This window comes from Dipteris shenzhenensis, chromosome 26, assembly GCF_047967505.1.
Source record: "Dipteris shenzhenensis isolate YYH24624 ecotype China chromosome 26, Dip_SZ_1.0, whole genome shotgun sequence".
NCBI lineage: Eukaryota > Viridiplantae > Streptophyta > Polypodiopsida > Gleicheniales > Dipteridaceae > Dipteris > Dipteris shenzhenensis.
Genome location: NC_141621.1, coordinates 27,433,400 through 27,451,261, shown reverse-complemented (window position 1 = coordinate 27,451,261; position 17,862 = coordinate 27,433,400). Strand labels below are relative to the sequence as shown.

The 17,862-nt window shown below is 47.3% G+C and overlaps 1 protein-coding gene across 2 annotated transcripts in view; it reads left to right on the top strand.

Moving 5' to 3' along the window:
* Nucleotides 1–17,862, top strand: part of LOC147884905 (beta-glucosidase 13-like) — a 172,682-nt gene that overhangs the window by 88,506 nt on the left and 66,314 nt on the right. For both annotated transcript variants that reach the window (XM_087397150.1, XM_087397149.1), the window contains one exon: nt 17,446–17,669. In XM_087397150.1, the coding sequence (XP_087253276.1) occupies nt 17,446–17,669 (224 nt within the window). The remainder of the gene's footprint in view (nt 1–17,445; nt 17,670–17,862) is intronic.

The following is a 17,862-nucleotide window of genomic DNA, read 5'->3' as shown; positions in this document are numbered from 1 at the left end:
AGAGGGGTGCTCTCTCAGATACTTGGGATGCCAGGTTGGCTTGGGCATCTCTCCAGCACAACAGTTTGCTCCGATGCTGGAGAGTATAAGAAGCAAGCTCCTTTTTTGGGGCTCTACCAAGCTTGACCTTGCCTCCAGAGTAGTTGTGGTCAACCAGGTCCTTTTGGCTCTCTTGGAGGAGGCTGCTCGAGATGATCCCTGCATGGTCGCCCAATTGGCCATCAGAGTGTGTACCGTATGTGTCCAAGTACTGGCCAAGATCTGAGAAGGGTGAACTTGAGAACCCTCCAAAGCCTCAGTGCATCTGGCTCTCCAAATGTGCCATGCTGCAATGCTAGCTAAGACCTCCCATGGAGAGTCGACCGAGGAATGAGCAGCCCTAAAGAGAGTGGCCGGAACATCCTCTAGAGAGCACGACTCCACAAGGTGTTGTCGGATGTGAAGAGCCGAAGAGGAGTCAAGTCTCTCAAAAAAGACCTAGGGCCCTGAAAGAGTAAGCCAAGCCACTGATCCCCAAGTCATATAGAAAGGTAGGCGAACAAAAGTGATGAAAAGTCTTGCAATCCCCTTCCATATGATTCTCGCCTGTCTGCAATCCCAAAGGTAGTGCTGTATTGTCTCCAAAGTAGAAAGGCAACGAGGGCAAGAAGGGTCAGCTCCGAACTTGGATCTCCAATGCCCTCGTTGCCTTCAAGAAGTCCAGGCATGAATGGTGGTTTACTGCTATCCCACCATGAATAGAAAGCCAAAAGAAGAGAGTGATTTTTCTATTCCGGTGGGATTTCCAGAGCCTCTGCCAAAAAATTTACTGCAAGTCAGCCGAAATCTGAAAGTTCTCCCAATGATGAGCTCTGGTAGGCCTCCAACCCCTACAGCTGAGCTGGAATTTTCTGGCATTACTAACCGTGTAATGAAAGAAGGGGATGCCCTTCTCTCGGTTTATTCGTTCTGGCTGGTGCCACTCAAGGGATTGCTTCACTCAGGTTAAGAGGTCGATAAGGAATTTCATATGGAATGGACTTGATACCACAGAGGATATTACAGCCAGAGTGGCTTGAGAGACTCTCATTCTTCCCACTTCGGGTGGGGGTCTTAATATAATTGATCCAAACTTACAATGCAGGGTGTTGCTTTGCAAGATAGTTGTGAGGGGACTTATGCCTGGACTTCTTTATTCACAGCATACATTCATGCACACCGTGTTCAAGAAGTCCAGGCAGGAATTTCATATGGAATGGACTTGATACCACAGAGGATATTACAGCCAGAGTGGCTTGAGAGACTCTCATTCTTCCCACTTCGGGTAGGGGTCTTAATATAATTGATCCAAACTTACAATGCAGGGCGTTGCTTTGCAAGATAGTTGTGAGGGGACTTATGCGTGGACTTCTTTATTCACAGCATACATTCATGCACACCGTGTTCAGGAGGAGACTGGATCGATAGTACCAAATGGATCTTCCCTTTAGCCCATCTCGATCTCCTTCCTTGCCTCTCATGGCCGCTATCCTAAAAGCATGGGCTAGCTTCAGGAGTACTCTTCGGAAGGCTCCCCCTTCCTCTCATGAAGAGATTGATAGGCAACCATTCATGTGGAATGACAGCATTTTAGATGAGCATGGTAGACCACTGGGTGCCTCTCACTACATGCAGTGGTCTAGTTAGGAGAGGGGACGTGCCTCCAATGTCGGTGCCTAGAAAGCTTTCAAAAAGCTTCCAGGGAATAGGAAAGCTCAGATAGTTAGTCATCTAAAAGGGAGTGTGGCCAGAATTCAGCAAATCGATGCAGTCTTGCCAGTGGATTGGTTGAGAGAGATGACATGCCTATTACTCTGTCCACTTGAATGGCCCCATTCTTGACTACGGGCATTCCAATTTAGGTTATTGCAAATGAGGATGCCCTAGTTTTTTATGTGCAATCGGGAGGCAGTCTGTCCAAATCTTCATGTCACATTTTGCTAGAGAGCATTTCAACTGGTCAGGATTGTAGGCTATGTGGAGATTGGTTATGACTTTGAGTGGTACCTGGATCCTGACTCTCTTCTCATTTCCATGGGCTCTTGGAGACTATGGCTTTGTGGAGGTTTTCCCATAAAGTTCTTGCAATGGAATCTAGGAGAGTGGGAGTGGATTGACGAAGGGCACCGAGAGAAGAGTCTCCCCTTCTCTGTTACACGGTTCGTAATGCCAGGAGATCTCAGCTCAGTTGTGGAGGTTGGAGTCCCTCCAGAGCTCTTCATTGGGATGCTCCTCACATTTTTGCTGATCTGCAGAAAAACTTTTGGAGGAGACTCTTGAAATCCCACAGGAATAGAAAAATCACTCTCTTTTTGTGGCTTTCTATCCATGGTGGGTTTGCAGTGAACCTATGGAGATCCAGGCTAGGGGCTGACCCGACTTGTCCTTGTTGCCGTGCTGTCGTGGAGGCTATTCAGTATTGTCTATGGGATTGCAGACAGGCACAGGTTATATGGAAGGGGGTTGCCAAGATTTTCAGTTTTTTTTCTTGTTCTCCCTTCTTCATGACTTGGGGCTCAGTTGCTTGGCTTTCCCTTTCGAGGCCTTAGGTCTTTTTTGAGAGATATGACTCATCATGGGATATAGCTATTAGACAACACTTGGTTGAGCCATGTTCTTTGGATGACGCCGCTGCCTCACCCTTCAGGGCTGTGCATGCCTCGGTGGACTCTTCTTGGGAGATATTAGCGAGCATTTCATCGTGGCACGTTTGAAGAGCCAGGTGCATAGAGGCTTTGGATGGATCCCAAGTTCACCCATCTCTTACTATGGCCAGTATATGGACAGACACTATACATACACTGATGGGTATCTGGACGGGCACAAGGATCATGTCAGGCAGCTTCTGCTACAAGGGCTTCTTTCCGCAGGGAGTGGAGGGGCTCCCCCTTCTTCTATGAGTCTTCCACAGGGTTGACATGGAATTTTCAGCCTCAACCTTGGTTATTTTGTCTCTCTTCTTGAAGAGTATTTTCATGCATGGCATGATGTATTACCGCCTTGAGCTTGCTGTTGCGGGTTTTATTCTTTCTTAATGGAAGTCCTTTTTTGCCCCAAAAAAAAAACTTTTGATTTGCTCCAATTGACAAGTCCACCTAATGCTAGGCAAAACTTGTTAATGGATGAAGCAGTTTTAGTCAGACTGTGCCGATCACCCCAATTGTCACTGATGTGTAGTTTGAAACTTCGTATCCAATAACTTTGCTCTTGTCTAATAAGGAGAGAGAGCCCCAAAGTGCCCTAACTCTAGCTTGCATTAAGTATCCATAGCCTCAATCCTGAAAAGAAACAAAGAGCAGCCCTGAGAACTGATATGGATAGCTGAAATGTGGGTCCTCCGCCACTACACAACACCATCTTGTTGGCCAAGTGAGAGTATAGCGAAGATACCCAAGATATCCATCTGTCACAAAACCAATTCTCATCGTGGTATCCTCCAAGTAGCTTCAACTAACTCTGTCATAAGCCTTCTTAAAATTGAGAAGTATGACTGCAATATCTGCTGACTGTCCTTTGTCCAACGTCTAACCTCCCAAAAGGTCATCACGTTCTCCATGATACCCTGATCTTGAACAAAACCTGTTTGTGTAGCTCTGATAATATCAGGGAGTAGAGGCCTAAGGAGCAAAGCCAACATCTTCGCTGAAATCTTATAGGCAGTCCCAATAAATGTATTGGGTCTCGAATTCCTGAGAACTATCTTGTCTCTCCCGTTTGGGATCAGACAAATCAGACCAATATACAAAAGCTCATGTAAAGATCCTAGGTGTAGAGGCTTTTGAGAAAGCAGATAAGAGGTGATTTCCAATGAGATCCCACATAGGCCTGAAGAAGAGCGGAGACAAACCATCTTCACTTGGGCATCTATCCATGGAAAGCTCATGTAATGCAGATCTGTGATCTCCTGAAGAGTAAGTGGACAGTCTAGCATGTGGCACGTCCTATCTGAGACCATTTGTGGAACACGACTCCATGCCTCCTCTCTCGCATTAGCCATCTCATTGGTGACTGGATTTGCTGTATAGAGACTGGAGTAGAAATTTGAAGTGATCTCCATGAGACGGTGGGGATCTGCTTGCAATACTCCCACATCGTCTGTAAGCTTTGACAGGGTATCTGAATAATCTCTCTGTCCAACTACCCTGTAAAACTCTTTGTCATCTTTTTGTACCCAAAAATTCTACGTTACTTTGTACCTCCTCAAGTCTCTCCTGTGCTATGGAGAGATGGCCCTAAGAAAAAGAGAATCCAGAAAACTCTATTTCATGGCCTCTAATATGGCAACCTTAGCCCTATCTAATCTCTCTCTATCTCTATGCTTTTTATTTATAAAAAAAAAAAAGTGATATATTCCATTCAAAACGAATCATACAACAGGTGGGAGAGAAAGTACTCTATCCCTAGCCTCAACAATGTGGCAAAAAAGCCATGGTGGTGGTCTAAAATGCCACGACATCCCAAAAGGGGTCAAATGAAAAAATAATGAGCAGTCCCATGTCCTCATGAAGGATAAAAGTCTCCCACGAGCTGCCAAAGAGGTGCCTGTACACCGCTCCCACTGACTCCTGAGAGTGAAGATAATCTCCACCCAAATGGAAGCAAGAGTGTCGGCCTCCATGCATAAATGGCCCCCAAGGACAAAAGAACATCGCGAACACCATATCCGCCATAGGGTAATACTAGAAATCACCTCCCAGGCTGACCCTGCAAGTGAAGTAGGCCTGGAATCCTGAGCTGGTACTGGTACCAAAAGTAAGTCCTGCGGCTCCATAATGCTAACATCTGTGGGACCCCGTCTCTGGCGACACTGCATGAAGAAACCGTGGTCTCCTGGCTCTGACTCATAGAGGGCAAAGGCTCCAAATCCTCTCCCCCAAAGGGCAGCACCCCATGTCATAAAAAAGGACTCGGATGTAACATATGAGAACATCCTGAAGATACCTGTCCAAACCACTCTAGAGCTGGGGCAGCTCCATAAACAATGCTTACTAGATTCCTCTGCAAGCTGACAACGCATACACAAGGAGGGTCTACCCATCTGCTGAAGCCAAGTACCCACAGGTATACCCCTATGAATAGTGAGCCAAAGAAAGTAGGAGACTTTCCTGGCTCTACTGATTCCCCAAAAGTGAGTCCAGTAGCTCAGCAAGAGCTCTGCAGTAAGTCCCTGTGCGTGCCAATGCTGTGAGGCAAATGGTAGGTGATGAGAGTCTCTCTGCTGAAGCCTGTAACCTGCCCTCGTCGAGTACTGGAAAAAAGAAAGAGGACGAACGCCTGCCACCGGAGCAGGCCACGCCCACTCACCTGGGTCTTAGTCGAGCTCCGCAAGAGGTCGACCCTGAAAGATCCAAAGTCTCCATCTAGGATCCTCTGCAATGGTCAGCCTGGAAGGATCTGTGACCCATTCCTTACCAAGGCAACCAATGATCCTGACTCTCTGCCAAAGGAGCTCCTGTCGATCCAGGGGCTGAGTGGGATACAATCTGTGAGAGGAGTCCATCTTAAAATAAGCAAACGGTGCCGGTCCTAAACGAACTCCAATGCATAGCCCAGCTCACTAAAACAACCTGACCAAGTAGAGATGGGATGAACATAGGCTGGATCTGTAAGCATATCCCTCCACCCCTGAGGAATAGCTCTCATGATCAGTAATCTAGTGGCAGCAATCTGTCCAAGTGGCCCGTGTCTATCTCTGATCTCCTTCTCTGACATCTCCACACCTCCCCTGAACCAATTTCCAACTGTCACAACCCCCTGAGCATGCCATCTGGCCAAGGGAGTCCTAAGTTTTGTACCAGGGGAAGATCCCTGATACTGAACCAGGGGGTTATGATATAGTGGCTGTCGGGCAATTTCCTCTCTGGAGGAGGGAACTGCTCTGATGAGGTGTTGTCGAAAAAGATCCCATATTTGAATAAGCCTTTTCACAAGTGGTGAGGAAGGCTGAGAATGCTGGTCCGTTAGGAAGATCCAACTGACTCTACCTGCCCACTGGCCTGCTGCTCTGGGGGTGCACTGGTGAATCCCATGCAGTAGGAACTGCTTCCACGGCTGATCTCCTGGAGTCAAACATCTAACAAGAAGTTTGACTAAAAGGGCTCTGCTCTGCATCTCTGGATCAAGAACTCCAAGTCCTCCCTGCGAGGCGGGTAAAGTGATAGTATCCCATGAAACCCTGGCCCTAGTGTCCTCAGAACCATCACCACCACTCCACAGGAAGTTCCAGAGCAATCTCCTCACCTGACGGATCGAGTCAGCATGAAAGCACCAACATGACGCAATGTACCACATAGTCGCTAGTAGAACCTGGTTGAGTACCAGTGCTCTTCCGGCCAAAGAAAGTCTAGTCGTGCTCCAGTAGGCTAGCTTTCTCCGGATGCTCTCAAGAACTGGGGCAAACTGTTGCGTCGAGGACACCTCAATGCCAACCTGAAAGCCTAGATATCTCGTGGACGTGCCTCTGGGAATCCATACAAAGCCTCTGTCTCCTCCCCATGCTAGGGTATCCAGCTGAGCTCCTGTCCAGATGCCTTTTGATTTGTTCCAATTGACAAGTCCTCCTGAGGCTAGGCAGAACTTGTCAATTGAATCCGCAGCAGTAGCAAGACTATATGCATCTCCTCTGACTGTCAGTGCCGTGTCGTCAGCAAACTCAGTGTCCAGAAGCTCCTGCTCCTGCCGGATAGGCAGATGGAGGCCCAAAGTGCCATGACTGGTAGCCTGCATAAAGTATCCCATAGCCTCCGCTACGAAAAGGAAAAGGTAAGGTGCAAGCGGGCATCCCTGTCATACCGATCTGGATAGCTGAAAAGCCGCTCCTCTGCCTCCACAGACCACCATCCTGCTAGAAGAGTGGGAGTAAAGTGGGGAGACCCAAGAAATCCATCTATCACTGAAGCCTAGCCTCCTCATAGTGCCCTCCAAGAAACCCCAGTCCACCCTATCATAAGCCTTCTCAAAATCGAGGAGAAGAACTGCAATCTCTTGCTGACTCTCCTTCGCCCAGTGAGTGGCCTCCCAAAAAGTGAAGATGTTATCCAAGATACTCCGATCTTGGACAAATCCTGTCTGAGTAGCTCTGATGATATTTGGCAGCATAGGCTTTAGGCAAAGAGCCAAGGTCTTTGCTAGGATCTTGTAGGCTGTCCCTAGAAGTGTAATGGGTCTCCAATTACGTAGGACTGTCTTGTCTCCCCCTTTCGGGATGAGACAAATTATACTTGTGCATAATGTCTCGCCCAAAGATCCTGTATCAAGAGCCTCTGAAAAGGCAGAGAGTAGATGAGGCCCAATCGTATCCCAAAGAGCTCTAAAAAGAAGTGGCGACAAACCGTCCTCCCCCGGGCATCTGTCTCTGGGCAGCTCATGTAATGCATCCGTGATCTCCAGGAGTGATAGTGGGCTATCCAAAACATGATTCATCCTATCTGAGACCACCAGGGGGACATGGCTCCAAATCTCCTCTCTGGCTCTGATCATCTCCTCGGTGACTGGATTGGCGGTGTAAAGAGTGGAATAGAAATAAGAAGTGATCTCAACAAGACGGTGAGGGTCTGTCTGAAGAGACCCGGCCTCATCCACAAGTCTACGAAGACTGTCCGAAGAGTATCTCTGACCCACTGCCTTGAAGAATTCTCTAGAGCATCTATCCCCCTTCTGAATCCAGAAAGTCTGCTGAGAGTAAAACCTGAACTGGGCCCTCCTGCCCTGAATCTCCTCTAGTCTCTCCTGAGCCTCCGAAAGCTGCCCTCTGATGAAAAGAGAATGAGGAAAACTCTAAATCAATCTCTGAAGTCTGGATACCTCCGCTCTTGCATTCCGATCTCTGATTCTGACCTTTTCCTTCTCCTCTTTTGCCCTCAACTGGCAGGCCATGCTGACTGTAGCCAAAGCGCCCTCTACCCACAACAACCAGCCCTCATCCACAGGATTGTCCACTGACAACCAAGTCTCTCTCAACCGTTCCACGAACTCTGTATCTTGAAAAACAAAGTCCGGAACACTGACAGAGCCTGTGCTCTCCAATCGAGAGGTAGGAAGAATTTGTAATAGGACTAGAGCATGGTCAGATAAAACATAACTCGGGCGGATCCCAATCTATGCTCCTCTAGCCTGACCCCAATGGCCAATATAAAACCTGTCAAGTCTGACCAAAGAAAGAGAGCCATGGAAAACCCCGGACCAAGAGAACTGAAGACTGTCTGCCAATTGACGAAAGTCGTCCAATCGAGCAGCATAATGAAGTCCAACATGCAAAACAAAACTATCCCACTCCAGTCTTTCCCTATCGGAAAGGCCACCCTCTGTCTGACCCGACTTGTCTTCAACGAATTCAACCATGTTGAAATCACCTCCAACAATCCAGGTGTCTGCCTGAGGAAGGGACTCTCTAAGCTGTCTCCAAAAAGCACGTCTGTGAGCTGGATCCATGGGAGCATACACATTGAGAACACCAACTGCTGTGTTCTCAATATGAAGAATAACATAGCACGCTCTGCTCTCCACTAGTGTACCCTCTTGGGTGATCTCTGAGGCCCACCTAGCTGAAACTGAAATGCAAACTCCTCCCCTCGTGCCATCGGCTGGGCTCCAATAAGTCCGGCTCTGTCCTCTGAGTAAGCCTCTGAGTAAGGATCTGCATGTGTCAATCATGTCTTGGGAGAGCTTATGCTCCTGGATAAGCACAATGTCTGGAGGGGACCTTGAGGAAATAAACCGAAGGGAGTCCCTAAGCAACTGCAATCTAGGAACTCCCAATCTACGACCATCTGCATCTGAGGTAAATCTGCGGCCGTTCAGTCCTCTCACATTCCAAGAAATGATGGACAACCTAGACATCGGATGGAAGTGAGGGTGTGCCAGTGGCAACGGCACAAAACTCTCTCTCTGGTGGCGCAATCCAAAGTCGGTTTCCGATCAAACTCCAAATTTGCCCGAACTCATGTAAAATGGCTCCATCCAAGGGAATAGTACTCTGGCGCGAACCAAGGAGCTGAAAGTCAAACCAACCAGCACTCCTGGGCAAATCAAAGTCTCCCTGAATCTCAAAGAACAGAAACAGAAAGGCCCTGCCACCGAAGCCAGGTCGAAGAGTCCTAGGGCAAGAATGAATCTGCGAGCCGACAAAACGGTGAACCGATGAAAACTGAGTCATGCTCATAAGCTGTCTAGCAATCTCGCTGTCAAGTAACTCAGCTGACCAGCTTTCGCTCCCCCGAGATCGAAAGCTACCTGCGGAGAAACGAAGAACATGCCCCTCTCTGGAGAGGGTAGCTGATCCCAAGTACTCCTCTACCTCCTTTGACCGTCGGCAAAATACCGGTAGAAGTTCCAATCGAGTGAGGGAGTCTGTGATAACCCCTCGAGCCAAAAAGGGCCAAAACTCAACGGGCAGATCTCTGTCAACCATCCTGGGGTCAGGTCTAGGAGTCAGAAGAGTTGAAAAGGGCTGAGCTGTCCTGACTCTGCTCCTGGAATAGGTGAGAGGGAGAGGAAGAATCAGCGACGAGGTGCCTGTCCGCATGGGTGACTGAAACTCTTGCTCGATCTCATCTGCTAGGATCTCCCAATCCTCACGCCTGTCTGGTTATTGAGCAAAATCTGTGACCGCACTCACAAAAGATGTGGATACACCAGGAGTGAAAAGCTGCGAGGACGAGGCTGTGCTGGGAGGGGTGTCCAAAAGGACGCTCCGCATAGCAACAAAGGAAGGTACTGTGCGACAGGGCTATGAAAGGGGTCTCGAGGGAACCTCGTACAGGCGCATGAGATCCTGGGATGGTGGGCTCAGACTCTGACCTGTGTCGTAAAATACCACTCTCTCAACGGGCTGTTGGGGAGAGGCATCCATCACCGTAACTGCAGCCTGAGCAGTCTCCTGCTGAATAACTGTCTCCGTAACCAATACTTGAACCTCCGGGGTAGTGGTGTCTAGAGTCATCAAATCCTGAACTACTGTCTCCTGCTCATTGAGAAGACCTGCCTGTGGATGGTCCTCCGCATCTCCCCTTTCCGGGGTCTCCTGCACATGTATCTCGACTCCCTGATCTACCATCTCCTACACAGTGTCAAGACCTGCCTGCGGATGGTCCTCTACAACTCCCCTTTCTGGGATCTCCTACACATGTGACTGGACTCCCTGAGCGACCGTCTCCTGCACCGTGTCACGACCTACTTGCGGATGGTCCTCTGCATCTCCCCTTTCCGGGGTCTCCTGCTCATAAGTCTCAACTCTTTGCCATCTGTGAGCTCGTACCTGGGGCTGCTCGTACTACTGGCTCTCCCTCTGTCTCCGTCTCCTCCGAGCTGTCCGTGAAAGTTGTTCCATTGGAGGCACCTACAGGTCCTCTGATTCCACTGGAGGCTCCCCCAGAGGAGTCTCCTCTCGTTCTACTAAATGAGTCGAAGCAGGCTCAGAGACCCCTGGAGGCTAAACTGAAGGCTCCGGGTCTCTCGTAGGATGAGAAGGATCCGGAGTCTCTGATCGAGGCCGACGACTGGGGCAATCCCTAATAAAGTGACCTCTCTTCCGACAGAAAAGACACTGATCAGGAAGCCCCTCGTACAAAACCCTCTGCTGCATCTGGACCCCATCTCCCGTGGAGTACGAAATCAAAGTAGGCAAAGGTCGAGGAGGGGGAAACTCTGAAGTGAGTCTGACCCTCGTAACACCTGTACCAGCAAGTGACTGAGCATAGGAAAGTCTAGCACCTGATGGGATGACTGTACCTGCCACGCTAGCCATATGCTCCACAGCTCTGCGACAAGAGCTAACCTCATCAGGAAGTCCAGGGAAAAGCATCCAAAAAGAGACCTGACGCGGTCCCGGGGACATAGTACTGAAGTGCTTCCGCCAAGGCCACAAATGGATGACTTTGCTCTGAAACTGAATCGGAGAGCTCATAAGTACTCTTTGAGCCTGCTCTGTGGACTGAAGGCCAAAAGAAAAGTACCCTCTGCCAAGCAATCGAAAAACTGTAACTGAGACACCCAATGAGGCCATGCTGGTGTACACCCAATCACGTAACTGTTGGCCTCTACCGGGGAGAAAGCCAATGATGTGCGTCAAACGAAAACCCTCCTCTGCTACCTCAATCATCTGCACAATGTTAGGAGGAAAAGAAACTGTGACTTCGATCTCCTCAGGTTCGGCGACAGGAGTGGCATTAGTGTCTTCCATTGTCTCAGCTTGCGCTGTCCTGAGGGGAGGTGCTATCTCTGCTAAAAATACCCACCAAGAACTCGCAACCAACCACTAGAATCCCCAAAAAAACCCCTGGTTAAAGAATGCTCCCAACTTCAGCCTGCGTGGAATGACAACAGACCGCTCAATGCAGAAGCAGAAAGCTCCGCCAATGCCTGGAAGCAGCCCAGGAGCACAGCTGCCCAGAACACACGCAGAACAGTCCCGGAAGAGGGCCCTGAAGCCCAACCTGAAGTGCAAGGGAGGGGGCAGACGGAAGCTACTGGCGGCCTAAAGGGCGGCCTAGATGGCAGCCTGAAGGGGCGACCTGAAGGGGCAAGGGGAGCTTGACCAGCAGGGCGCGACCTGCACAGCTAGTCAGGCTGAAGGGGGGGGGCGCGACGCGAACAGGCTAAGGGGGGGGCTCGACCACCAGGGCGCACCTGCAGCAGCCAAACGGGCTGAGAGGAGGCGCAACGCGAGAGGGCAAGGGGGGGCGACTTGAGCAGGGGGCGCTGCCAAGGGAAGCCTGCGCGGCCTAGGCAGCAGGACGCTGCCAAGGGAGCAGGTCGCGGCGAAGGGGCAGGGCACTGCCAGGGGTGGCTGATGGCGACGGACGATGGCGGGGGGCAGCAGCAGACGGAGCTCCTCCAAGATCCGTTCGTGAGCTCTCGCTATTTCCTATCTCTATGCTTTTCTTTCTCTTCTTTTGCTTTTGCATGGAAACCATCATTGACACTCGCTAGTGGCCGCTTCAACTAGGCTAGCCATCCGTGCTCCGCTGGTCTGGCTCAACCATGAATCCTGAAGCATTTGCACAAACTCCATGTCCTAAAAGAAGAAATTAAGGACTCTAACCCAATTTAGACATGGCAGAGCTTGCAGCAATACTGGATCATGATCCGATAGAACAAAGCCTGGCCAAATACCAACTTATCCTCCTCTAGCATGGCCCCGTTGACCAACATAGAATCTGTCTAATTTGGCTAGGGATAGAGAGCCATGAGAAGTCACAATCCAGGAGAACTGTAAATTATCTGATGTGTGATAGAAATCATCCAACGAAGATGCATCATGAAGTCCAATGTGGAGCAAGAAGCGGTCCCACTCAGCCCTCTTTGTCTGATAAGCCTCCCTCTCTGCAGCCAATCTTATCTTCAAAGAATTCAACCATCTTGAAAACTCCTCCAACAATCTAGACGAAGAGACTCTGAGGTGCCGCCAAAAAGTGTGTCTGAGCCCTGATGTGGTGGGAGCATACATATTGAGACAAAGGTTTTCTCAACTTGAATAATAATATAAACCACCTTGCTCTCCACCAATATATTCTGTACCAATGATGTATTTTGTCAATTAAGGCCCCTCACATTTCATGAAATGATGGACAATTTAGACATAAACTGGAAGTGAGGGGTGCCATTGGCAAGTACATGCATTTCCCTTGGTGAAGGGGCTGACCATAGACCTTCCTTGACTGAGGGCCACCGGACTGAACTGTAGTACAATAGCATGCTCAAGTGGGAAGGTGCACTATTGTGCAACAAGATCCTGGATGTCATACCGACATGCACATCGGTTGCCACCATGGACTGTGAAAAAAAAAGAAAAGTGTTGCACCTCCTTTGAGTCCTTGCCAAAGTACCCTTTAGCATGTGTGCATCTGGGATCCAATGAACCGCAAATATCGGCATCCAGTGCATGACTTATCTAGCGATCTCACAATCAATCATCTCCAGAGTCCATATCTCACTCCCATGTGAGCAAACCTACCTGAAGTGTAGTGAGAAATGTGACCCTCTGTGGAAGCAACTGTAGAACCCATTACTCCTCTTATCTCCATTGACTGTTTGCAGAACATCCAAACTCATCTCGTGTCAAAGATAACCATCATCTATGACACCTCGTGACAAATGAGTCCAGAAGGTAAGGGTGAGATCTCTATCAGCCAATTTGTAGACTATGCTGGAAACACTCATCTACTAAGACACATTATGCTTGAAATGGGGGGCTGAACTCTCTTGGCATAAGTGAGAAGAGGCTCAGAGGCATGAGACATGATATCATCAATGGAGGGCAAGTGAGGGTTGTACCTATCGCTCTCTATCTCTGTTGCTGCAAGGCACTCCCAATCATCCAGTCTATCTAAAAATTCTGCCATTGTACAAGCATAGGACCGCACACCAACATACAAGATCTCGAGAATAGGTGAGTCCGTCAGCCTCAAACTCGAGGGAGATATCATCAATGGAGGGCAAGTGAGGGTTGTACCTATCGCTCTCGTGACTCATATGCCTTGCTTAGGGTCGCAGAAAAGGAGACCAGAATCAGTTGTGCTCATATCCTGCATTCTAGGGTCATGAGCGAAATTGTTGTGAAGGACTTAACATCAACAAATGCACACTCGAAGATTTCGCCCATCATCACCGCTCTATTCGAGTTTGCAGCATAGGGTTTGACTAAGAAGCCTCATGTGAGTATACAATATCAGGAGCAAAGGACAAAAATGTGACATAGCCCAGATACAAAGCAAGAGGACAGGCACAGGCCGGATCCAGTAAAAAATGCCTTGGTAAAAGATTTGGAGGCTGCCAACTATTTGCATGAAGAGAGCATGCATCACTCGCCGAATCGTTATGGGATCTATCTCTGTTGCTGCAAGGCACTCCCAATCATCCAGTCTATCTAGAAATTCTACCATCGTACGAGCATAGGACCTCACACCAACATACAAGATCTCGAGAATAGGTGAGTCCGTCAGCCTCGAACTTGAGGGAGCATCACGCAAGACACTCCTTATAGTCACAAATCTCTGGATAGAGCAGCGAGGTAGCGGTGTCCACATGAAGATACTGGAACCTAATCCGCTCCCCTACAAATCCTCCATGATAAGAGATGTCTCCTATGAGATGTAGTGATCATATTATCAACATGATGTCCTGCTATAGAGGTAAGTTCACAGTCTTGGGGGACAGGCTGTCACAGTACAGTCTCTTGGACCTCGTGTGGCAGCAGTGACCCGTGAAGTAGATCTTGTATATCACACTGTAGATGAGGAGAGAGTGGAATATAACTAAGAATATGATTTGGATTCTCTGTTGATCCTAATGTTGTGTCTCCTGAGACTGAGGCATGAGTGGTGAACCTCCAGCCTCTAACAATATTGGTCCTGTAGTGGATTGTATCTCTGCAACAAGCACCATCTTTGACTCTGAATTTGGCTCTGATTTTGTCTCTATCTCTGTCTTTGTCTCCATCTACGTCTGCTTGTCCTCCTGGTCCGGTGCTCACCCTGGAGAGGACTAGCCTCTGAAGGGCCCTCTGTGACCTGTAGGATCTTGGGAGGCTGAGTCTTTGAGACTAAAGCATGCATGGTGGACCTCCAGCCTCTAGCAATACTAGTTCTGTGGTGGAATATATCTCTACAACAAGAAGTAGTCTCTACCATCTCTGACTCACTCTCGCTCCTATTTTGTCTCTGTCTCTGTCTTTGTCTACATCTGCCCGCCCTCTTGGCTTGGTGCTCACCCTGGAGAGCACTAACCTTTGAAGGGCCCTCAGTGATCTCTAGGATCGGGAGTAATGAAGGGGGGAAGGCACAGGAGGAGTGGGGGATTGAGCTGAAACTAGGGGCTGAGGAGTAGAAGACTCAGGAGGGGCTGGAGGCTGAGCTGTAGGGAGGATGGAGGCTGAGAAGGCTTATTGTTTGGAGAGATTGAATTCAATGCCTATAACAGATTTGGGCTTATTGCGTTATGGTCTGGGCATTGAATTTGAAAACCAAGGATGGAATATGCATGTCATTGACATAGTATGCCAGGAGTCTATTTGTAGAAATTTATGATGTTAAACAGCAAACCCATCGCAACTTGTATTGAGAAAGGCCTCAAGCTCAGTAAGCATGACACTGCTGAAAAGTTTGATGGTACTCTTTACAAGCAATGGTAGGCAGCTTGTGTTTTGCGAGGCGTGACATTGCCTATGCTATAGGGTTGCCTAGTCAGTTTATGCATTGTCCCACAGTAACTCATTGGAATGTGGCCAAAAGGGTTCTTAGACATGTACATGGCACATCTCATTTTTGGTTGTGACTTTGACCTTCATGGCACATCTCATTTTTGGTTTACATTATGCTCGAGGCTGTGACTTTGACCTTCATGGGTTCACAGAGTTAGATTGGTTAGGGCACATCGACGATAGAAGATCCACTTCTGGCTATTGTTCTCATTGGATTCAGCTTGCATTTTGTAGCTGAGTAAGGAGCAAGCCAGAGTCCTTCAATTAGTGAAGCGGAATATATGGCAACTAATGCAGCCAACAGTCAGAGTTGCATTGCCATTGCAAACAATTATGTCTTTGATGCTCACATTAAGCACATTGAAAATCATTATCATTATATTTGGAGTTGTATCGAGGATATTTTCATCGACCTCATCTATTGTCCATCTGAGAACAATGTGGCAGATATCTTATCAAGAGCCTTTCTATGGAAATCTTTGTACATCATAAAGAAGGATTGGGGATGAGAGACATACAAACGATGTCAAGGGAGCTAGGTTGCCATAGACCCAAGGATGAATTTGTGCAACCGTGGTGCTTTAGGGTACACTAGGTACTATTGAGACACTTCCAAAGTACTCAGCCATACCATTTAGGGTGGATTTGTAGGAATATTATAATGGTATGCTTATGTAGGCTGCACTTAGCTCTTTTATTCTACTCTAGCTTATTCTTTTTTCCTCCTTTTTGCCTTTTTGAACAGAGCTCCCCCCCCCCTCCCCCCCGCTTTCTTTTTCCCTACCTCAACCATAGTGCTTTAGGCACACTAGGTACTATTGAGACACTTCCAAAGTACTCAGCCATACCATTCAGAGTGGATTTTTAGGAATATTATAATGGTATGGTTATGTAGACTAGACTTAGCTCTTTTATTATACTCTAGCTTATTCTTTTTTCCTCCTTTTTGCCTTTCTGAACAACAACAACCCCCCCCCCCCCCCCCCCAAAAAAAAAAAAAGAGGATTGTATATGCATTTTTTCATGTTTTGATTTTGGCCTTGTGCTCTGGCATGCCGTTGAGCCTTGTTGGGTTTGGTTCTTTGAGTAATATAACCATACCTACCGTTCTTGAAAGATATATATGTGAAGGGAGTACCCGCTATTCAAGCAAAGATGTCATATGGAAGTAGACCTGCCATCGGGTATAGGACAGTTTGTTGCTGTAATCCCAAGGCATGGAATGCTTTCTAGCAGATTTAGGTGTTGATTCTGAGCTATATAGTACACTTATGGTACACTTATGAGAATCCTGCAATCAACTATTGAGACGATGTCTATTTAGATGTCCTGGTGAATAAGTACGGAGTGCTGTAGTCCCTTTTGAGGAGGGAGCATTAGATGCATCATATATCAAGGTTTATTTGTCTAGAACGTATACTTAACTGTTGGGAATCTCATTGAATATCAATTTACCCTATGCTTGTTTCACTAATGCTGAAGAATCAGCATTAGATGCATCATATATCAAGGTTTATTTGTCTAGAACGTATACTTAACTGTTGGGAATTTCATTGAATATCAATTTACCCTATGCTTGTTTCACTAATGTTGAAGAATAAGATTGATCTCATTATGATTCTATGACCATCTCATCTCTTTTCATCATCCAATTGATACACACAAGTCCTCCAATTAAATACTACAACTTCATCTATCTCTCAAATTCCAGAACTACTAGTTCTTATTGGATCACACCACTCTCAAAGTGCATTTAATTACCAGAACTATTCTAGTTGTGCCCTAGCTTCTTTTTGCCATGGACTACCTATATATGCTCAGTGACTAAACCCAAGCCTCTCAAGTATTTAAGATGCAGGTGAATTGTTTCTGATTGTTTCAGTGTTCACTTGTGTCCATTTGGTGGACCACAGCCCACTAAATGGAGGAAATCTTTCAATTGGGGCACATATTTTTAGAATACCTTTTGTTCTCATGTTTGATTTGTAAATTCATCCAAACCTACTCTAAACTGGGCCTTTGTATGCTTAGTAGTTGACTATTTCAAAATTTTGGGCTCTACGCACCTAACTCCTTAAAACTTATAGCATAAAATCATTATATGGTATCTGGTGTTCCTCCTTGCATTCTTGAATTTGTGAATTTCTCATGCTTCTCCTTTGATTAGCATGTATGTGCAGCATGTTTCCACATATTCGTCTATAGATTTTTTTAATAAAATTATTTGACAGGTTCCTTGATCCCCTCATACATGGAGAGTACCCAAAGATCATGCAAAAGATAATGGGATCCCGTCTTCCTGCTTTCTCTAAAAAAGAGAAACTCAAAATAAAAAACTCTTTGGATTTTATTGGTCTGAACCATTACACTTCAATCTATGTGTTTGACGTTTCTCCTGATCATCATGAGACATGCAAAACGGATTTTTACCAAGACTGTTTGGTGAACACAACTGGTAAATTGCAATCTTCCTACCAAAAGGGTCTTATGCATTTTGGTGAACAATTCAGCAGTTCATGTGTATTGTGTATTGTGTATTTGTGAATACACACATGCAGGGATGCATGTGCTTTGCTTTTCTTTCAAGTAGACAAGAGAGTTTTTATTGAATATATCACTTTAGCTTCAAGTGTTTATGTGAATTCCAC